Here is a 24,411-nt window from a genome sequence, read left to right as displayed (position 1 = left end):
TGCCAACAAACGCTAAAAATGCCCCTAATTTACATCTTAATTGAAAAGAGAAAAGAAAAAACAACTAGCCTATCTTTGATCATCATTTCCATGATAAAAAAAGCACACTGGTTAACGTTCTCTATCTCTAAAGAGTGAAATTAATCCTCCAAGTGAAATCCCTGAAAGTTAATGTGAGCTAAAAGCTAAATATAAAGATTTGAGATGGAGAAGTCTTTGCTCATCATCTTAAACTCAACTCTTTTTTTTTCACCCTGCAGATTTCCTCCGGCTTTCTTAAAAGTAAAATGTCAATCGATAAGTGGAAGTCCTGTTCATTTTTAAATTGTTTTGTGGATATGTTCCTGGCACTGTTGACTAATTTTACGACAGCTGTTCCCATTTCGTTTTAAATTAAAAACCCCGCTCTGTAATCCCAGGAGTCAATCTATAATTAAGGGGATTTATAGAAAAACCAAGTGCTACATTAATAACAAAATTTAATATATTTCTTAATAAGCCATCAGCCGAACAGTCTTAAATGTGAAATATAATTTTTTTTAAATCTTCAGAAAGCTTTGCCTGGAGACAGACTGGACCTTTTTATCAGATTATAAATAATGATTATTTTATATCGTCACCATGTGGCAAAGCTGCATCCCAGCAATTGCAGACCACAATCCACATCATTACGACTAAATATAAACAGCCCAGCGTCTATTTGTTAATCAAAAAAATCTGTCAGGAAACTGAAATATCATTATGATCGGTTTTGCCCCTCACCATTGCTTCATGTTCATTATATGGCTAAAGCATCAAAACAAATCAATTCTGGCCTAGAAATCGCATGAATAAATAAGAATCTGAAATACATTTTCTTAAATAACTTAAGAAAAAATTAAGAAAAATTAGGGTTCAATTAAACAAAAACAACAACAACAATAAAATAATTAACATATGTTTTTAGAAATAAATAAATATTATTATAATAACAGTTATTATTACTTATAAATAATAATACTTTTAAATAATAATGTCATTTTAATAATATAAGAATAATTTACAACAACAAAGTATTATTAAAAATAATAAAATATTTTATTGATTAATAATCTAGATATATTATTAACATTTTGTTATTATTATTATTAGTATTCATAATAATTATACTAATAATAACAATAATTCAATTAAAATAAAATAATACAGTATTTCTTTTAATTTTCTTTTGATTATTATTTGATCATACAACATCAAACCAGTAAATACTTGGGGAAAAAACGTATGAATAAATAAGCATCTGAAATACATTTCCTTAAATGACTTTAAAATTAGGAATGAAAATTAGGGATCATTTTAACAATAAAACACTAAAAACAACAACAAAAAATTAATTAAATTAATTAAATTATTTTTAGAAATAAATAATAATTAATATTACAGTAATAATCTTTAATAATAATAATCATTTATTATTTAGTAATACTATTAATAATTCTTAATTAACAATTTATTATTATTATTATTATTAATAATAATAATAATAATATATTTAATTAAAATGTAAAAATAATAAAAGTTATTTATTTTATATTTTATTTGAATCATTTTATTATCTAGAAATATTATTGACTTTTTTGTTATTATTATTACTATTCATAATAATAATAATAATAACAATAATCCAATTGAAATCAAATAACACTATTTTATTTTAATTTACTTTTGATTATTTATTAAATTATCTAGACATATTATTAACTTTTTGTTATTAATATAATTAATAATACTAATACATCTAGGCAATAAATATTAATTAATTTACTTTTCTGAGAGGGTTTTACCATAATCAATTATCAAAAAAGTTAAATGACAGCAAATATGCCATTACACTGATTTGTAGATATGCGAAGAAAAATACTTTGTATGTTGAAAGGAAAAATACACACACTAAGTAATCAAATTAAATGAAACTATAACTGTCACCATGCTAACAATAACACAAGCTCAAGCTCTGCTCTGACATCATCAGCCCAGTAGGTGGTGAGGTTAAGTGGATGATGACATCAAATGCAGTTAGTGCATTCATATATTCACTTAAGATGCAGGTTTGTAAGTGTGTTAATGTGTGTAAAAGGTCCGGGGCATGGCCCTGACTCAGCACCCCTGCTGAAACCAGCCCCCTGCTCGGCCCACTCTCTCTCAGTGCGTGTTTACTCAGCTCTATCTAATGACGGCCCTTTTACAGCACTCTGCATTAAACTCAAGGGCTCTGGCTGCATCAGATAAATACAGCAAATCAAATAGGCCTGTGTTTTCCCTGTGTCTCCCTGACAGACCCACGGCGAGGCATCGCAGCACACTGACCGGCCTGTGTCATCCTAAAACCCTGTCAAACAGACACCCGGGGCCATCAGTCTATCGCTGCAAAATCACTGGAAAACAAGAGCAGGAGAGAGCAAATAGAAGTTAATGACTGATACAGTGGAGAGCGTAATGATGGGCTGATAAAAGGGCCGGGGCTGCACGTACGATGAAGGTCGGATCTGAGAACGCTGTTGTTGTGCGTGTATTGGCTGAACGCTAGTGCAGGCTAACCTGAGGGCTCATGACATTCATTTCCAGAGGCTGCTTCCCACGTGTGAGGTGTGTGGGTGTGTGTGTGTTTTACCTTGCTCGCTCGTTCCCGATTGTTTTGGGCGGCCAGGTGGCGGGTGCTGTTTGCAGAATAATGGCACGGCTCTTTCACACGAAGAAGCTCTTGTTCCAGACGCTTGCACTGGGGAAGAGAGAGAAATGGGATCACTTGAATGCATTAAATCTGAATTTGCCCAGGTGATTAGACCAGCTAAAAGACACTACAGTACACAAGCCGAAATGATGTTAAATGATACTTTTAGTTCACTTTCAATGCACTGTTTCTGTTCTGTGGGACAGATGTTTCTCAGAAATATCCCCAATGCTTTATAGTTTATAATATTTACATTTTATGGAATATATTTCTTTTTTCTTTTTTGAGGAGTGGGGGTTATTATCTTAATTGAAATGGCAAAACATTGGTGAACAAATACGATTAAAACTTTTTTTGAAGCGTTTAAATAATATTTGCATTAAAGTTGGCTCAGGAACCATGTGAAAACCAGCTGCAGTGCCACATGGGAAAATCATGTGTATGCAAGTCTGTTCTAAGAGAGGTGAAATCTCTGCAGGGTATAAACCTCCATTCTCAGTTCTTACTATATTTACTGTAAGAACCTCAACACACACTTGCTGATATTACTCTCTGTTTGTGTCTGTGATCCCTGGAGGGACAGACTCATTTGTGGTACAGTTCAAAAATAAAATCACTGACTTTTATGAAGAAAAATATGCATGAAATCCAAGAGATTGCTGTGGAACATCCATAGAGTGGAAAGAGAAGTAGTTTAATCCACTTCAGTTATTCAGTAGTATTCATATATTTACAACAACAACAATAATAATAATAATAATAATAATAATAATAATAATAATATCAGACAACTGCTTGTGTTTGAGAGATGCCCTAGAAGTTGATATTTACCTGTAAAATTAATAAGCAAATGTATAAAAAAAATAATTAAAAAACTACAGATACTTTAATACTTTGAATATAAATAAATATTTTCAAAACCAAATTTATTTGTCGAAGGAATTATACATTTAAGACAAAAATTTCCCACTAATAGTACTAATAGCAATGTTATATAAAAACAATTACATGCCAAAGTAAATTCATTTAAAAAACTCAAATTAAAAAAATCAAAAACTCAAATTAAAAAATATCAAACCTAAAATCTAAACCTAAATAAATAAATGTATTAATTAATTATATGCCAAAGCAATTTTTTTTTACTAATTATTAAAAAGGTATTAAATGAGTAAAAATGAACCTAAATAAACAAATAAAGTAATAAATATTTATAATTATGTAAACTATCAAGATTTACTAAATTATGCATTTTTCCAACAAATTAAACAACAGTTATTTAGCGTAAAATGTGAAAACAATGGCTCAATTAAATGCACCTAAAGTAATATTATGTTAATGCAAAATATAGCCATGTAAATGTGAAATTATTAAATAAAGCATTTTTCCCAAAACTGTATATAAAATTATTATAAATACAAAATGCAGAAAAATGGTTCTCTACATTCAAATATAAGAGTGTAGTACTTTTAATCCAAGAGCACAAGAGCCTAACCATAATTCTCTGTCCACAAAGCCCATCCTCATGTTTCCATGCAGTACAGGACTCTCTGGCGGGCTGTCAGACAGACTTTAAACACACACCGACATGACCAGCTCTTTGCTGGGTATTATTGGAAGCGGGCTTGTTTTCTACCAGTCCATATGTGCTCCTCAACATGTGCAGATTCCAGGATCGACGGACACTTACCAGGAATGTAAACCATACTCATGGCCTGACAATGTTTCAACATTCAGCCGTCTCAAAGAGTAGCACCGGCGCAAACAAGCCTCTCAGCCACCGACCCCACTCCTGTCTCTTTCCTCTGCAGACTAAAATAACACCACTGCCGTCCAGACAAAACACACAGCGCCTCTTTAGTGTCAGCCTGAGTTATGGTTCTCGGGCAGCAGATGTCTTTTAGGGGGAAACGTATTTTAATCAGAATGCACCTCTGCGGTGACGCAAAAGGCACCAAAAATAGCTGCAGTTGGGGCAAAACGGGGTGTAGGAACAAACATATTTAACCATATTAACCAGCATAACAACACAAGAGGTCTGAACCACGTGATGTAAAAAACTAGCATAAAAAATCAGCAGAATAAGATCTTAAGACAACCCTAATTCACCACGAGATGCGACTTCATTTCCCCTCTCACTTCAACATCAGCAATCTATCAAGATCAAGAGAAATTCAATAAGCGCCCGGCACAGGGACGTAACGAAGCGGATCTTATTCACCGCGTTAACTGTGAGGAGAGGAAGGAAGTGAGAAGAAGATTTATTTCCTCCAGCACTTATCCATCTTTTCATATTCCGGCAGGCCAAAGGGATGTGGCGGCCCTCTGCCTGCAGCCGGGCTCTAATCCCTACTAGATGAGGAGAGAGATGGGAGGAACGGCAGGGGAGGGAGAAATCCTTGAGGATAGAGAGAGGACCCATTCCTGTCTCAGAGGGATTAGGCGCGTGGTTTGCAACTTACTTCTGAAATTGCCCCACAGATTCCGGGTTTTTGGCCCCAATGAAAAAGCAGGGTGGTGTTTGGCAGCCTGTGCTGGTGAGATTTGGGCGGAGTTAGACACCTGCCCTTCTGCTCATATCAGAGAGGTTGACACAGGTTGTCACGGTCGAGCTGCCACTGTCTTTCTGGACTAATTTATCTGCACAACAGGATTCATTTTATGTATCTGGCCTACCTTCAGTCAATTGGAAGACTCTGAGTGATACTCTCAAGGTCTCAATTCTCAAGTGTTTCGGGTCATTAATATCTTTTTATATTTTTCAAGGAAATTAAAACTTTTATTCGGCAAGGATGCAGTGAACAGATCAAAAGTTACTGTAAAGAGTTTTGAAATAAATGGTATTCCTTTGAAGTTTTATTTTCAACAATTTACCGGAAAAAAATTAACCATGGTTTTCAAACACAAAATGCATAATAAATAAATAAATAAAAAACTAAGCATCCCAACTGTTTTAACATTAAAGCTGCAGCTGGTAACTTTTGACGCTCTAGCGGTTAATAAACAGAATTGCTTGCATATTGCGGAAGGACATTGTAGCCGGAGCTACTTCTCTCTGTTTATGTCTATGAAAAAAGTTACAGGAGCGGTAAGAAACAACCAATCAGAGCTGCAGTCCATAACTTTTTTTTTGTGTTCAAAGTATACAAAATGTATATAATAAGCGAGTACATCATGAATCCATTTTCCAAACCGTGTTTTTAGCTTGTCCTGAATCACTAAGGTACACCTATAATAAGTGTTTATATTCGGACTATTTTAGATTGCTTCGGGGGTACTGCGGCGGAGTAACCCAGTACATTTGTGATTCTTCATAGACATAAACAGAGAGAAGTAGTTCCGGCTACGATGTTCTTCCGCAAGACGCAAGCAGTTCTGTTAGAGCGTCAAAAGTTACCGACTGCAGCTTTATTTTTATTAAAGATTTCTTTAAAAATTCAAAATATTATGATCCCAAACTTTTGAATGGTGATTTTTTTTTTTTCAACAAAATATGGCTTACAAAAAAATCTCAGATTTTAGTCAGTTAGGTGGACTGCCTAAACAACAGTTTAAAAAGTCTGAGATTTACAACTATATGTGTGTCGGAATAATGCCCCAAACTCTGCTATTATTCATTGATGATTACACACACACACAAACACACACACACACACACACACACACACACAAACACAAACACACACACACACACACACCAAAGAGATGTAGAGGTGTTGTAGCACAGCAAGTCTTCCACATAGCTGCATTTGTTCAGTTTGCAGCAATGGCTTTTTTGTCTCCTGCTTATTCACTTCTGTCAGGCAGGGCATTTAAGGACCAAAGCAAAAAAAAAAAATTCCTGTGTATCCAGCTACAGAAACATTAGAGCACATTATACCTGGCAACCACCTACACAGATGACTTTTCGACTCTATCTACACTATGTGTTTTGTTGGTACAACTCTGTGTCCAAATCATCAAATCAACCACATTAAATAACACCAATTATGAAACGTAGGCAGCATTTATCAACATAGAAATCCCAGCAAATACATCCACTGCCCCACACTTGAACTCTGTGATGAAGCTGAATATCTGGATGTCAATATTTAGCTACCTGCTTGTTTGTTTTCATTTGATTGAATTATGTGTGTAGGAACGATATACCAAATATTTGAGGTTATGCAGCAATATTTGTCCCTACATGTGAATTAGGTAGCTGGTGTGTTGATTCTTAAATCAGTGCAGGATCTGTGAATAAACACAGATGTATGTGCTTTAATAGACCAATAATCAAAGTCATCTTGCAGAGGAGTTAAAACGCAGAAGGAGAGATAGTCAATATTTAGAGAGTCGTATTTGATTTTTTTTTTCTATGGTGTAAAGGTTTCTGGCTTGGTACACAACTACTGTGAATGGAGTGTTTAGGGCTGGTGTGTGTTAGGATTGACCCTTAGTGGAGAGTGTGTGCATGTTGTAGGTTTGTACCCTGGTTAAAGCAGCGTCTCTCTCCTCTATGACGGCTTTCATCTCCTCTGAGGTGATCTGGGAGCGACGCTCTCTGGCCTTCTGGATCTGTTGGATGATGGCCGCCCCGCTCTGCTCGATAGCAAGGGCAGAGTCCGCGCTGTTAACCCTGTTCAACAACTCTTCCAGGTCCTGACCAAAGCATACAAACAGCATCACCACTCATGGTAAAACTAACGCTAAATACCATTTCAAAAATCTATTGATCACGTCTTAAAAGACAGAATCAAAACAGATTTGGAGAAATTTTGCAGTACATCATTTGATTCATCAATGAATGCTCTGCAGTGAATGGGTGCCGTAAGAATGAGAGTCAAAAAAGCTGATAAAAACATCACAATAATCCACAAGTAATCCACTCCAGTCCATCAATTAATATCTTCTAAAGTGAAAAGATGTGTGTTTATATAAAACAAATCCATCATTAAGGTTTAGGCCATTTCTTACGGCTAAAATACGAGTCCTTTATCCATAATATTGCTTTCTTCAGTGAAAAAGTTGTCTCGTCTGAATCAGGAGAGAAATATGCACAGATCAAACACTGTTTCAAAACGGTTCTAAACCAATACGTTGGTGGATTTGGATGTGAGAGCACAACAGGGGATGAACTTTTTCACTGGAGGAAGCATTATTATTGATAATGGACTTGTATTTTGGCCAAAAGTGACAGGTTAAAACTAAAATGCCAAAATGATGGATTTGTTTCTAACAAACATTTATCTTTTCACTTCACAAGACATTAATAGATGGAAGTTTTTCAAGGATTACTTGTGGATTATTGTGATGTTTTTATCAGCTGTTTGGACTCTCATCCTGATGGCACCCATTCACTGCAGAGGTTCCATTGGTGAGCAGGTGATGTGATGCTAAATTTCTTTTAAAATCTTTTCAGATGAAGAAACAAATGCATCTACATCTTAGTTGGCATGAATGCAAAATAAAAAAAAAAAAAAATAAAAAAAAAAAATTTTGGATGAACATTTCCTTTAAGATTTAAGAACAAGAACAAATAAGAGCAAATATTCGATTTGGTGCAGTTGCATTTATATAAATAGACATTTATATGGCCAAAAAGATGAAAATCTGATTCCTTGTAAATAATTTTTAAATGTATAAGAGTATTGCAGATTACTTGCATTATATGCATTTAAATATCAGTTGTCACTTTATATCTCTTAATAATATGTGTGAGGACAATGATATTTTAATGCTCTGCATGAAATGCAGATATATAAAGCTCTGCATGCAATGAAATATGTACAAATAAATGCCTGATGTACAGTCGTGGACAAAATGATCGTCCCCCTTGGTAAATATGATCAAAGAAGGCTGTGAAAATTCATCTGCATTGTTAATCCTTTAGATTTTTTTATTTAAAAAAAAAAAAAAAAAATGTATCCTTTCATTGGATAATAAGAATTTAAAATGCAATATGAAATAAACGTTTTTCTCTAATACACATTGGCCACAATTAACGGCACCCTTTTATTCAATACTTTTTGAAACCTCCATTTGCCAGTTTAACAGGTCTAAATGTTCTCCTATAACGCCTGATGAGGTTATAGAACACTTCACAAGAGATCAGAGACCATTCCTTCATCCAGAATCACTCCAGAACCTTTAGATTCCCAGCTCCATGTTGGTGCTTCCCCTCTTCAGTTCACTCCTCTCATTTTCTATAGGGTGCAGGTCAGAGAACTGGAATGGCCATAGCAGAAGCTTGGTTTTGAGCTCAGTGATTCATTTCTGTGTTGTTTTTGAGGTTTGTGTTTGGATTATTGTACGGTTGGATGATCCAAACATGGTCCATTATAAGATTTCTAACAGAGTCAGTCACTTTTTGATTTTTTATATGTTGGCATTTGATAGAATCAAAGATGGCATGTGTCTAAACAAGATGTCCAGGACCTCCAGCAGAAATATAGGCCCACGTCAGCAAAAATACAGCTGTATATTTCATTGTAGACATGGGGTACTTTTTATCTCTGTGTTCACCAAACCAATATTGAGTGTTTGCTGCTAAAAAGTTCATTTTTAGTTTCATCTGACCATAGAAGCCAGGCCCATTTGAAGTTCCAGTTATGACTGATAAATGAATATGTTTTCGTTTTTGGGTGAGCTAGGATAATTTTTCTTGAAACCCTCCTAAACAACATGTGGTGATGTCGGTTCTGTTTGACAATTTTTTTACGGTTTTCTGTACATGAGACTCAACTATTTTCTACAATACTAGCTGTGGTCCTTGGCGATTCTTTAGCCACTCAAACTCTCTGTCTCACCATGCATTAGGACAATATAGACACACGTCCTCTTCCAGGCAGATTCCTAACATTCTCTGTTGATTGGAAATTCTTAATTATTGCCCTGATGGTGGAGATGGGAATGTTCACTGCTCTAGCTCTTTTCTTAAAGCCACTTCACCAATTTGTGAAGCTCAATTATCTTTTGCTGCACATCAGAAATATAATCTTTGTTTTTTCTCATTGTGATGGAAGATTAAGGGAATTTTGGGCTTTGTTTTCCCTCCTCTTTATATTTCTGTGAAACAGGTAGCCATGGCTGGATAATTTCATGTTTATAATCATGTTGAAGTGCTCAAAATTGTGAATGTGAATGGGAATATACTTCAGAGATATTTTACTCATAAGAATTTCTAGGGGTGCCAATAATTATCCAATGAGTATTTGAGAAAAACATTTATTTCATAATGCTATTCCCCCCGTTTTAAATTCTTATTATCCAATGAAAGGATACATTTTTGTGATTTTTTAAAAATAAAAAATCAAAAGGATTAACAATGAACAGATGAATTTTCACAGCCTTCTTTGACCATATTTACCAATGTTTTTGGCCACGACTGTATCATATTTTAACTTGATTTTTACACGAGTTACATGTTGATAATCAGGTAAACCGAAGCTGCTTCAGTCCTGTTAGTGGTCATCTTGAAATATTACTAACAAGTTATTCTTACATTTACAGTATATATAAATCAGTGAAGTCAGTATCAATCACACAGAAGGAATGTTATAGATCATGTACTGTTTTCAAGTTTTGATCAAATTGATAGTTTAGATAAATGTATGCATCAAATATGTATTGTTGGCATACTGGTAACTACAGCAAGATATTGGAATCTCAATTTTGATGCCAAAGGCCACTTACATGCTATTTTTGATGAAAGAAACAGAAGTGACTTTAAGTCATTACATCAAGTAATTATTAGCAAAACACTCTCAATGGAGTTCATAAACTGCTCCTCAAATAGCTATTATTTATGTTCATGTGCAACAGATGCACAGAAAATTAACACATTTTACATCAGAAAAAGCACCAAAACAAGCCTTTTCGGTGGCAGTGTTTTCATTTAAGACAGTCGAACAAAAAGGGTACACAGAACAATCAGAGATGAAATTCTCCAGTGAGGAAGGCTTACCACATCACTTTCTTCAGGTTTAATATTCTCCAGCCTGGAGAGAGATGGAGAGAGAGAAAAAAATGTGTGAGAGAGAGAAATAGAGAAATGAAATGTAGTGAGCTTCCTTGAGTTTCCTTTATGTCACTCTGCAAAATGAGATCACTTCCCAAATCCAGTAATTGCATTCTGTGGGTTTTGGTATGAAAGCAGAAGACACACTCAGAGATATTAAAAGTGCCACCCGCTCCTGCTGTTATTCCACTGTAATGCCCATTCTGCTCAGAACTGACCGCGAATTGTTAAGTTATTAATGTTTACTACTTTATATGACTATTGGGATCAATTGTTCATATGTGTGGGGAGACGGAGAGATGGATTAGGACTGAACCTTTTGTGCCACACCTGCCATGAGCATCTTTATAAAGGCAAAGACAACAGTAATTATGGAGCCAAATGCCTGGAGACACACGGGTCACACACTGTTGGAAATATTTATGATTTTGAAGGTTTTTCATTTGGACCTCGATAACAAATGCACAGTCACAAAGATTTGCTCATAGCTAATGTAGATCAACGGCATGCCAAGTCAAATCTTGAGGTTTTGCAATAAATGTATGAAATATATACAGTGGGCTCCGAGAATCTGAGATCTCACTATAGAAAAACAAAAAAAGAAGCGCAAATAAACAAAAAGCTGTAGGGTTTTTAAAAAATGAAAACAAAATGGCGATCATGTAAAAATTTTATTAAATTTATTTAATTATATTTTATTTTATTTAAAAAATAATAACAGTAATATCGAAAACAGTCCTTAATATTTTATTATGGAAACTATTATGGAAACCATAATTTTTTTCAGGATTCTTTGATAAAATAAAAAATACAATAAAAAATGTTTTGTAACATTACAAATGGCTTCACTGTCACTTTTGATCAACTTAATGCATCACTGCTTAGAAATGTCTTTATAAAAACATACCAATCCCAAACTTTGAAATGGTATTGCAAATTTAAAATATAAGGTCCCTATTGTATATTTATATTTCCACAGTTTCACCGGTTTCAGTGAGAAAAGACGGCAGGTGAATTGCGAGAAACTCACCCTGCGTACTTTTACAGACCTCACTGGCTTGATGCTCCTTTAAGAGCAAATCGAATTCCTCCATCAGCCACCAGGCAGAAAAAACAACAACCCCTCCACTCATTTACAAAGGCATTACATGGATCTCCTTCCATTATAAAGGTACATACTCATTCACACAATGGACCCAAGAGTGACCTCCGAAAATAAAGGCTTAGAACACTTGCGTCCATATTCCCTCAAAGATAATGGGATTCCACTTGGCTATCAATTATTATTTTTTGAAAGAGGGGCCGGAATGGAGCCCTTGAACACAGCTATAAGAGGGATGCAATTTTATAATTAGATTTTGAAGAGATCTTGCTCTCATTGGGCAGCAGGAAAATGCATTTCATGCCTCTCGATAATTGCGGTTCGAGCGACTTGAGTAACTATCAATAAATCATGAGGCCGACTGAAATATTAAACAGGGTGTAAGGTTATACGAATACCTCTGGAAAAGGACGTCAAGCAATAAAGAAGCGCGTTGACTCATCTTTAAATTTTAAATATACTAGTTGTTGCATCCTCATAAACTTTGACGCTTTTTAAAATCACAACTGGTCTTGAACAGGATATAAATGCTCCCATCCCCTGGAGGGCACAGGGCAATATTAGTTTTGAAAGGCCAGTCATCAAACAACAGCGCCAGTTATGAGCAGTTAAACATACAAGGAAGAAGATCATATTAATTAGGACCCAGCAGGCGGGGAGGTAAACGGTAAATATCCATAGGTCTAAAGCACGGGATTGATTTCCTATAGAGTGGAACTTCTGACTGACAACCCAGTACTAGGATGAGGGGACTCTTAAAAATGTCACACCCCTCTGATATATTTCCAAACCAGTTGATATTGGATTTCCGCTCAAACCCTTGTCTGTTCATTCAGTTTGTCCTCTAGCAGGAAGAATAAAGCAGCCTCCCATCACAACGGTGAGTAAAGCCACATGCCTCACCTGCTTCTCAAACCCTTAAGTCCACTGCCTTTAAAAATGCTGAGAAACTTTAACGGCTCTTGGACTAAGAAGTGTGGATACAAAACCTCACAGAAGCTTCAGGACCATAATGTAAAATTCAGAGTTACCCATTTATCAATGACAAATGAGCTGAAAAATGTGTCACTGAAGACGTTTATCAGACATATTCTATTGTTACCAGTCATAAACATTTTTCACTACTCGATAAAAAGAGGAGAAATTAGATGCATCAAGGTGTATCAAACTTTACTAACTGTATTAGCACTAGGTCTGAGTAGTATATAGAATATATATATATCAAATATAGACAAGTCTATATATAAGTCCTTAGCAATGCATATTAATAATCAGAAATTAAGTTTTGATATATTTATGGTAGGAAATTTACAAAATATATTCATGGAACATGATCTTCACTAAATATCCTAATGATTTTTGGCATTAAAAAAATCTATAATTTTGCCGAGTTCAATGTATTGTTGGCTATTGCTACAATTATACCCCATCGACTTAAGACTGGTCCGGGGTCACATACGTTTTAAAATTGAAGATTAAGAATTTATTTCTGTGATGAAAGCTGAATTTTCAGCATCATTACTTCAGTCTTCAGTGTCACATGATTCTTCAGAAATCATTCTAATATGCTGATTTGGTGATGAAGAAACTCGTTATACAAATGACTTATTCAGCATTTTACTCTGCTCCTGTTTTATATACAAGTATCAGTCTAATTTTGAGAATGATGGCACCACTTGCCCATGTGAAAATTGCAAATCGAAATGATTGATTTTCGTTTTGTAAAGAGCTTCTTGGAGAGAACAGAAATCATTAGAGCAGCATGTAGTTGTCCAGACTGAACTGATGGTCTGGTTTTGGAAGAGGTTTGAACGGCACATACTCCAGCGTCGCCTCCTGAAGCTTCTTGGCCCGAAGTAAAGCTTCATCCCTCTCCTCGTTAGCCAGACGCAGTCTGGCCATCACAGCCTGGTCTCTCTCCCTCTGAGCCTTATAGATTTCCTCGACTAACGCTGAGACAGAGAGAGACAGCGAGAGAGAAAGAGAGAGGGAGAGAGAGAGGGAGGGAGGTTATTATTCTGGTATTGCACTCCAGAGCTCCAGCTGCACAATAACAAGGCTAAGCTCCTCGGGAAAGAGGTTATTGCAGTTGAAACACTCTGGCATAAGTATTAATAACTCTAAGTGAGCCTTATTTTGAGAAGACAGTTTCCTCTGGGGAGGTGTGTGTATGTGTGTGTGTGTATGTGTGTGCACAAGTGCCCAGAGCAATAAAAACAGTAGCAACACCCTAAAGTCAGAGTTCCAGGCTCTTGGAGACTGGAGACATTTTATTTATGAAATTTCAGCATGGAAACACTCTGGTTTATCAACATTGTACAGGAACAGTGAGCAATTACACCAGGCTCATGGATGTCAGAAACCATCTGAAAAATATCCTCATATAGCAGGACAAACACGACTGTGTTTGACCTACAGGCCTCAGAAGGTCCACGGGAAGGCTGACGTATGTATTTCCAAAACAATATTAGAAACGAAGGCCCCTGGTGAATGAATGAACAAATGAATGAACTAATGAACAAACAAATAAGCAAATGAACAAACGAATGATGAATGGGTCCATGGGCACACAGACAACTCTCCAAGAATCTCCAAGCTATACTGGAGACAAAGACCACTAGAAAATATAAATCACTGAATGAATGAACGAACGAACAATATATTATGGCAAAACAATACTGACTGCTAGCAAATGTAAATGACTCAACGAATGAACAAATGAGCGAACTAATGCCAAGGAATAAATTAACAAATAAATTAACTTAACTAACAAGTGAAACAAGTAAAAATGAACCATGAACCAATTTCCAAAGCATAATTATGAACAAAATCACTAGCAAATATAAATGATGACTGACCGAACAAACAAATGAACAAACAAACAAACACAAAGAAATGAATGAATGAATAAACCATTGAATAAATAATATAAACAAACTAACAAATTAACCGGTAGAAGTATCCATGAGTTCATTTCCAATGCATTGTTACCCACAAAGGCCATAAGCAAATATAAATGACTGACTGAGCGAACAAATTAATGAACAAATATGAATAAATGAATGAATAACAAAAAAATTTACTTATCCATGATGCAATTTGCTAAGAAAGGCCACTAGCCAATATGAATGAAGAAATAAAGGAATTGATTAATTAAAATGGACAAAGGACAGATGAATTAACAAAATAACAGACAAACAAACAAAAAAGGTATGGAGAAATGCTTGAATGAATACAAAATAAATAAATGAGCAAAGTTTATTAAGTAAGAGAGCTTTGATTCAAATTTGCTCTGATTTTGATTCACGCAACCGACCAGACCTGCACCAAACTCAAAAGTCGGGCAGACAATTTCCACAGGATTTTACCAAATTACCAGACGGTCCTTGGCACCATCTCTAATCCCACCGAAAGCGGCACTGTTATCCATCACTCGCATCAATTCTTTCCTGCATGTTACGATAAACAGTCATTCCCACACTAAGCCATTACAAAGTTCACAAAGCAAATCAATATTGCTGGAATTTGCTGATTAAACATCGCCATCCCGAACTATACAAATCATACTGAAATGAGGGCGGCGAATACATGCATTATCATCGCCATATTAAATGAACAATTTGACTGCCTAATTGCGTGTCACATATGTCACGTGTCACATATTTCCGTTTAATTAACAAACTGTCAGTTGGCGCTTTTTAGCTAGTTAAGTTCCAACGAAAAGTGAATATTGGCTTAATTTAAATATTTGTTCAGCAAAGGTGAGGAGCGCGTACATTTCATTGACAAAATAATCAGTTACAGAGAGGAATGATCACTTCTGATGAGGGCGGACATACTGGTTTATGTTTACAAATGTCAATGTGTGCTTTTCTCGGGATCTGCTGACATGTACTAACTAATTAATTGAAAGTGTTTATTCTTCAGCGGTGTTGGAAGGTCAGACGTTTGCATTTAGAGATCTATGCAATGTTACACGTCATACTAAACATGTAAAAAGGTAAATGCTGCCATATTACATGAGTCTACTTTTTCTTTAATCATTCCAACCACATAAACATCAATCTTTTCACCCATGCATCCTACCTGCTGCTCTCTCACTGGCATGTGCCTCCAGCTCGGCCTCCTGTAGCTGTGAGTCCAGAAGCTTGGTTTCCAACTCCTTCTCCTTCAGTGCCAACTTCTCCTGGAGCTGAACACACACACAAGACATATGTAGAACTTTAGAACTTTATTCACACTGACGAGGTCAAGTAAATAAATAAACAAACAAACAAACAATAAACATGCTTGGTATATGAACACTAATTTGTGTAATTTCCACAGTCTACCAAAATCTGTATATGTATCATTTTTTGCATGAAACTGTTTAAGATTTCAGGTTGTATTTCACCCAAAAATCTAAAATATAGTTTGTAGTTGGTAAGATTTTCTTATGCTTACCAAGGATGCATTTGGTCAGAAATGCAGTTAAACAAAATATTTAATATATTAATATTTAAATGTTGTCTATTTGAAAACATAAAAAAAAAAAAAAAATTCCTTTGATGCATAGTAGAATTTTCAGCATCATTACTCCAGTCTTCAATGCCACATGAGTCTTTTTAAATAATTCTAATATTTGACACTCTTTCTTATTATCAGTGTTGAAAACAGTTATGCTGCTTAATATTTCTGTGGAAACAGATTTAAAAAAAATCAGGATTCTCCAATTAACAGAAAGTTCAAAAGAACAGAATTGTTTGAAATCTGAAGTAATATTTTACTGTCACTTTGAAAAAAGTTGTAATTTATAAAAAAAAAAAAAAAAAAAACTCACCCCAAGTAGAACACTGTAATGGTTCTCAAATAAATAGGCTTCATTTTCTTTATGCAGAACATAGGTTTTTAGGTGAATTATGACCTGAATTCCATATATTGACATCTATTGGCCACACATTCACTAAAAAAACTCATATCAGCCAACCACAACTTTAGAACCCCTGAATCAAGCTTTTGTATTTGTACCACTACATCATATAATTCAGGACTTCTTATAAAAAAAGAGGAGCTGTCATGTCTTGGCTGTAAATCTGGATTGGTGAGTGATATTTTACGAGCCTCTCTAACTGATAGATTTAACCTCCTGTCTTGAATATTTTCATCCCGTTTGTTTTTGTCCTCCCGGACTTTGAAAACATGACTGGGTTTGGCCAGAGTCCTCAAAGGGCTCTCTCAGATCACTGCCAGCAAAAACACACTCTTGGGACATGTTCCTGCCCCTCTGTCAGGAATCACAACTACTTGCAAACCGGGGACATCAATTACATTCGTTTCCCCCTATCCAAACCCCTCAAACAACACGTCTCCAGATGGGTGAATATATGCCACATACAATGACTAACAATATCAAGGCTCTAGTTCAATGCCCTATAAGAACAATGATGGAGCAATAATATATATAAAACAGAATGTAGTGCAGTTTACTAAAGGGCGACAACTACTACTGACTTCACAGACAACTTGGTCATTAAACACTTAATTTTCAAGAATTGCACTACCACAGAACTCACTGTTACTATAAAAACAGAAAATGTTGCAATCAGGACAGCATTGAGCTTTTTCAATCCAATACCAAGAAAATTGGCAACATTTTTTTTGCAAAAGCTAGCTACAGTACCTACCTAAAATTAGTATGGGATGTATAGTTAGAGTATGAAGGAGACTTCTTAAGAGAAGACGACGACAGATTGAGCGTGAACTGCAAAAGTATGTTTGCAAACTTAAGCAGAGCTGCTGGGGAAGGCACATATGAAATCATTTGAGCAAAATACTGTATAAGCCTGTGTTCATGTAGCAAAAAGGAAACAAAAGAATTGCACAATCCTGTCTGACATGGAATTTCCAAACCATAAGTCATTGTGGCTGTTGCAATTTTTAGGTTAAATGAACAATGAAATATGTTGAAAACATTCCTTGAAACACAAGACTAACAAGCTAAATTTAAAAAAGAAAGCTAGTCTACTCTTTGATTGAATGAGCAGATTACAAAACAAGACAGGGTATTGTCATGTGTAATTTTTGACAGGGATGAAAACGAGGCTGTGGGGGGTAGAAGTAGTGCATGTAATGGATTGTACTGTTGTTTAGCAACATTGTACAGCTGATGAAAACTTTCAAAAAGTCACAACTTCATTAAACAGTTTTGAAAGTACAAGACTGTAAGTCTATCCCTCAAAGTCTCGTTTTCATCTGTCGAGTTCGGTCTATTAGGTCCAGAATGACTGACTTAAATTTCTTAACATGTAAATTCACCTTCTTATTGAGGTCTCTAAGGGAATCCAGCTCCTTTAAGAGAAAGGCAATGTTTTTCTCTTTATCCAGAACTGGTACGTGCTTTTTGGAGTCGCTGATAACTTTGGAATTTCCCTGGTCCTCGTGAGCATGAGCATGCCTTCAGAAAAGACAAAAGTTCATTAGAAACGTTCGTATATTAGACTCCCAAACGGGCAACAAAAAAATAATTCATTCACATTCTGACATGCAATTATCAAATACACAAGGGATGCGGTCTCCCACTTTCAAGAATATTACTGTGACTTATTTACTTTGAGATATTAGTCAAATCATACAGTTGACCTTTAAGGTAATATTAAAGTATTACTGCACTGTATTGCACGGTAAATTACTTCCCTCTTGTAGCCAGGAATTCGATTCAGTTCTTATTAAGGAGGCAAAGAAAATGCATTGGAATCTGTATTTATAGTTTCATGCTGCGATATAATTAAAATCATCTTACAATGGACAACCATGCTAAAAGGGAATATTACTGCTATATATTAATATTCTATATTCTCAATAGTGCTCAAGACAGACAACTTTTGTATATTGGATATGTTTGCAATGGCATACCACCTACTATTTTTTAAATAAATTAGTATTTCTTATAAATACTATGTAAAATATCCACATTGCTGTACACACGGAACAGCTGGATGACCTACTACATCTGTGTGGTATATAACAGAGCAGATTGCATGGTATAATGTATCCCACAATGCAATGCACTCCATTTGACAATTTTTAGCATTTCTCCTTGTTGCAATATTTCATTAGCTTTGCAAAACTGAATGTATTTTTGCACAAAAAACTGAATTAAAATGATATAATGTTCTATAAATATTAAAAATAAATATGTAAATATATAATTATGTAAATAATTATATCTAAAATTATGTAAATATGTCAAGAAATAATATAAATTATTATATTTTATAATAGGTATTTTTATTAGAATTGAACATTAAAAGCAGAACGATCACATAAAAACTGAATTAAAATAAAGTAACTATTATCTAAATATTAAAATAAAAATGAATTTATATATATATATATATATATATATAAATTATTTTTTTGACAAAATTATTCATGGAAACAATGAAGCACTATCATTGCTTATTGTCACATACTGATTTCCATTCCATTCTATTTATTTATTTTTAAGTAGTATATATTTAAGTAGTGCACAGTATGCAGTACGGTAGTATTGCATTTTGAACATTGTTTCAAGGCAATGGGGGAAAAAAGTAACACTTTATTTTAAAGGAACACTCCACTTTTTTGAAAATTAGTTCATTTTCCAACTCCTCTAGAGTTAAACAGTTTTACATTTTTGAACCCATTCAGCTGATCTCCGGGTCTGGCGGTAGCACTTTTAGCTGCAGCTTAGCATAGATCATTGAATCTGATTAGACCGTTAGCATCTTGCTCAAAAATGACCACAGAGTTTCAATATTTTTGCCATTTAAAACATGACTCTTCTGTAGTCACATCATGTACTAACAACAACGGAAAAGGAAAAGTTGCGATTTTCTAGGCCGATATGGCTAGGAACTATACTCTAATTACCGCATAATAGTCAAGGAGCTTTGCTGCCATATCATGGATGCAGCAGGCGCAATTAGATTATGCAGCGCTTGAAAATAGGCTAACTTCTGTCAACATAACCAATGTTACCACCTGCTTGCACATGAAATTCGAAAATGGTCAAACTCAACGGTTTAACTCTAGGGAAGTTGGAAAAAGTGGAGAATTCCTTTAAGATGTTTGTGTTACACGTTAAATGCACTTACTATTATAATAACAATAAATTATGCATAATAATGTGCAAGTAACCCTAAGCCAAACCCTAATCCTAAATCTTACCATATAGTAAGTACATGTAGTTAATTAATATTACTCCGTACTTAAATGTATAATTATATGCAACCAAAATAAAAGTAAAAACACAAAGGTTGAGGGTAAAAAAGCTGCAAACTAAAATTAGAATGAACTTTCCAGCCCTAATAATGATTGGATTTTGATTACTCAGTGTAAGTAAGTCTCTCTGTTCTCCTGACCTGAGCGCGGCTGACCCTGCTCTGCTGACACGAGGTGTGTGGACCGGACTGCTGGCTGTCTCGTTAATATCCTGCTCCTGCTGTGCTGCGGGTCTCTGAGGAGACCGTCTCTCCTCCTCCATGATTCTCACTTCAGCTGCAACTGGGGCTGGCACGGGTGGGGGTGGAGGGAGTCTGAGCGTCAAACCTTCTCTGGGCCTGGGAATCTCAGATACTGTGCGAAAAAGTGGAGTAAGAATAAGTAAGAGCCACAGTAACACAATACATTTTCTTTCTTCACTTTTATAGTACCACCAGGTGCTGGTATGCTCCAAAAATGACTATTACCAAAGTTGGCCTGTGTTGACCACTGATTTGACCCGACAGGGGAAAATATCAATCATATTTTTCATGTCTAACTGATCTTTTTGTTTGATTTTTTTGCATTGAAATGTAAAGAATATATATTATTTGCATTTAATATAATATTATATAAAAGGTATTTTCATCTCTTTACCCTAAGTCAAGTTCGTTGTAGACATTTTGATTGCCTCTGATTATTACTATTATTATACCAAGGCTTTATGTGTAGAACAAAGAGAAATTACATGTCATTCACTGCAAATATTCTTCACCACTACCACTGCTCTCAAATCTCATTTATGTACTAAAAAAAATCTGCATATGTAAATCAGGCATACTGGTTATGAGACACTTCAGAACAAAAAGACATTTGGGGTTATTTTCTTCCAATCTGGCATGAGATTTTTTTTACTACCATATTTGATGTTAAAATGCAAGAACTGCAGTAAAGGCAATATTATCACTGAAAAACAACTTACAATTTAGCCTTTTATTCAAAATTCCTTTAAAATTTTAATTCATTTATCTTCCACAATTACAAGTTAGTGAATTTTTTTTACTGTTTTCATACAATCCAATGCCATTGGTCGATGTTGGAATGTTCAAACTAATAAAGCATATTTCAAAAGCACCACATTGTTTAGACTATTCAGATAAATCAACCTAAAGCTGACTCTGCATATTTTACACAAAAAAGTATTTTATCTTCCAGAAAAAAACCTTTAGGAGCTAAATGAAAAGGAAAACCCAAAAGAAAGACATTGCAACCATAACATATAAGACTTCCATTCTTCTGCTGGGAGATTACAGTCTGACGGTTTGAAAGGCAGCTCTGTTGGTTGGTTTGCGTCAGCTCTCTGAAAAGGAAACTAGGTCTGGCCGTCTTTCACGAGGAAATGTGGCGATCTGTGCCGAGTGACTGGCAGGAGGGGGAAAACGAGGTCTTCTGTCAATGTTTCTGTAGCGCTCAGGGCCAGAGATGCAGGCTGAGAGGCAAACACAGAGGCCTGTCTCTCTGGCAGCCTTTCTGAAAACGTGCTCCTCGGGGAAAGCAGGATGTAACCCGCATCATTTGTGATCGACGGCCCTTGAGATATTTAAACGAGTGCAAATTTGTGATGACAAAACTAGTAAAGACAGAGACTTGAAAGACTAATTTAAAAGCTAAAATGCATTTTTTTTTGTTAAAAATGATGTCTTTCAAACAGGTTTCCTGAATTCATCTTCCATTGGCCTGCCAAAAAGACGAATTCATGCTATTGGTAGAGTGTTGCTGGGTGGGGCTGGTCGGGATGCTCAACAAACAGAGCAATGTTTTTATAACGCCACAAAGTCACAATGTTTACACATTTCAGTGGAATCAACCTACAAAAAAAAAATGACACACTTCAGTTTTAACATCTACAAGAAAATTAAATGGATAGTAGCGCTAAGTGCATCCACAGGGTCAAGTGCCTCACAAAAAAGCCGCCTGGCTGTCCTGCGATTATAAAATATACATAAATCAGTTCAACATCAATGCAATTCAAATCAAGCAAAACTCAAACACACAGTGCTTAAATCAGAAGCATCAAAAAAGGGGGAATCATTCTGCGTTAATAAATGCGTTGTGATGCTCGAGTCTTGCGACAACGATGTCCAAAAAGCTCCAGCTTAGCCGCCACAATTATTTAGCGAAAGGTCAGGTTTTGAAGTCGAGATCAGGGAGGTCTGCCTCATGGCTTTGTTGCTAGGGCTCTGCACGCAGGATTGCTGGAGACAGTTATTAGTATTCCCCGTAAGACTCACCCGTGCAAACACCGAATTCAAACCATGAATAATAACGCCAAACACACTTATAGAAGCCCTTTGTCACACTGCAAATATGCGACTTTTGGATACATTGTTCCCTAACCTGGGTTACTTCTTTAATTTTATCTCTCTCTCCGGGTGTCTCTCACAAAGGTAACTGCCCCTGAGAATGTGTGTTTAAAGCGCCATTTCCCTCACAAATGGGGTGAACGGGGCTTTTAAACTAAGCGTGCAAAGTAAAGGCCCATTTCCTTTGGGAACCAAGTGAAAAAAAGACTCAAAATTAAAAGCTAATTCAGAAATGAAGAACTAAGCTCCCTTCCAATTGATGAGTGTGAATTTGAATTGAATCGGCCACAAATATATATGATATCGGATTGAATGACAGGAAAATTAATTTACTGAATTGTAATTTACTGAGTTATACAACAGTTGAACTACATTTGTCGGTAACACTTTAGAATAAGGTTCCATTAGTTAATGTTAGTTAATGTATTAATTAACATGAACAAACAATGAATAATACATTTATTACTGTATTTATTCATCTTCGTTAATGTTAGTTAATGAAAATACAGTTATTAATTGTTAGTTCATGGTAATTCACAGTGCATTAACTAATGTTAACAAGCACGACTTTTGATTTAAATAATGCATTAGTAAATGTTGAAATTAACATGAACTAAGACTTATAAATGCTGTAGAAGGATTGTTCTTGCTTAGTTCATGTTAACGAAAGTAGTTAACTAACATTAACTAATGGAACCTTATTCTAAAGTGTTACCCATTTGTCCACCACAACAACAAAACTGGCAAGAAAAGATAACTTGGATGTTCAGTTTGAAGTTTCCACTTCATAAATTTTGGGCTCCATTTTAATTGGAGCATTTTCAGTAATTATTTTTCCACAGTAGTCATAAAACATAAAAATATCATATGTATTAAATATCTAACTACATTAAAAATACAAATGAATGTAAAAATCATTAAATATAATATCAATAACTCAGCAGAAAATAAAAAAAAATCAAACATTGATTTCAAAACATTGTTTGAATCGTGCTGTTTGAAAATGTGAATCCTACGTCCTGTTTGCTGTCTCAATTCAGATCCAGGAAAGTAATGGACATTTTAAAAGTATTCTTAATTCAAATCTAAATGATTTATCATTTATCACCATGAAAATACATTTTATGTAATAAATGGGGCAAAAAATGACCAGACATGACCATTTCCGGTTTTGTGCCATCTTACTAATAATCAAACACAGACTGATTAACCGCCTGCAAAATGATTGAAGTGTTTCACCAACAGCCCAAATGTATATTTGAGCAGCGAGGCAGAATAAATTTGCATATCAGGAGCGTCTGGTGAAGGGTTGGTAAATACTCTGTTTATCTCTCATTGTCATTCCAACCAGTCTATCTAAATAGTGGCTCTTCTACAGTGTTACGGCCTAGGTAAAGTTATTACGCAGCAGCCTGGCATTATGGAATAATGTAAATAAATGTTTATGTAGATAAATGAAGAAATAAACACATGTAAATAACTAGTTATGTACTATATCGAGCATTTAGACATCGGGACGCCTGTAAAATAACTCTTTACTCATAAAAACAGACACATTCTGACAAAAATGCAGGAGGAAATGGTTGTAGCAGAAATAGTAAACAAATCAGGCAAGCCTTATAAATGTAAAATAACACAATTACCTTTTTAATAAGATTTTGGTTTTGTTGTGATTTGAGACCGTTTATCATGTATAATTTATCACCTTGTGTGAGTTTCTCCTCTAAGGCTTTTGATAAACTCTGACATCGGGATGTAGCTGAAGACGTTTCTCCTAAAGAGGATCTGGAAGAAAAAAAGAAGTCAAATGTATGAATATGCAAAACAAACATATAAAATCAACACGATATCTCTAACAGCAGTGCACTCTGTCTGACACACTGAGGTGAAGACAGGTACAGGATATCGACAAACTGTACATCAATGACACTGCTTTGAAGGACCTGCATGTTTTTTTTCAAAGTGCTGAGTAAAGCGAGGACATGAAGCAAATATCAAAGACCTTCAAGAGTTCTGACTC

The 24,411-nt window shown here is 35.2% G+C and overlaps 1 protein-coding gene across 4 annotated transcripts in view; it reads right to left on the bottom strand.

Moving 5' to 3' along the window:
- Positions 1-24,411, bottom strand: part of mipol1 (mirror-image polydactyly 1) — a 68,598-nt gene that overhangs the window by 23,507 nt on the left and 20,680 nt on the right. For all 4 annotated transcript variants that reach the window (XM_052581372.1, XM_052581371.1, XM_052581369.1 and 1 more), the window contains 8 exons: positions 24,097-24,176; positions 20,190-20,403; positions 18,103-18,241; positions 15,895-16,000; positions 13,631-13,760; positions 10,653-10,686; positions 7,178-7,348; positions 2,651-2,758 (listed from right to left, as the gene is read on the bottom strand). In XM_052581372.1, the coding sequence (XP_052437332.1) occupies positions 2,651-2,758; positions 7,178-7,348; positions 10,653-10,686; positions 13,631-13,760; positions 15,895-16,000; positions 18,103-18,241; positions 20,190-20,403; positions 24,097-24,176 (982 nt within the window). The remainder of the gene's footprint in view (positions 1-2,650; positions 2,759-7,177; positions 7,349-10,652; positions 10,687-13,630; positions 13,761-15,894; positions 16,001-18,102; positions 18,242-20,189; positions 20,404-24,096; positions 24,177-24,411) is intronic.

This window comes from Carassius gibelio, chromosome B17, assembly GCF_023724105.1.
Source record: "Carassius gibelio isolate Cgi1373 ecotype wild population from Czech Republic chromosome B17, carGib1.2-hapl.c, whole genome shotgun sequence".
Lineage (NCBI taxonomy): Eukaryota > Metazoa > Chordata > Actinopteri > Cypriniformes > Cyprinidae > Carassius > Carassius gibelio.
Note: the sequence above shows the minus strand (reverse complement) of the source record. Positions and strands in the feature narration are given on the sequence as shown.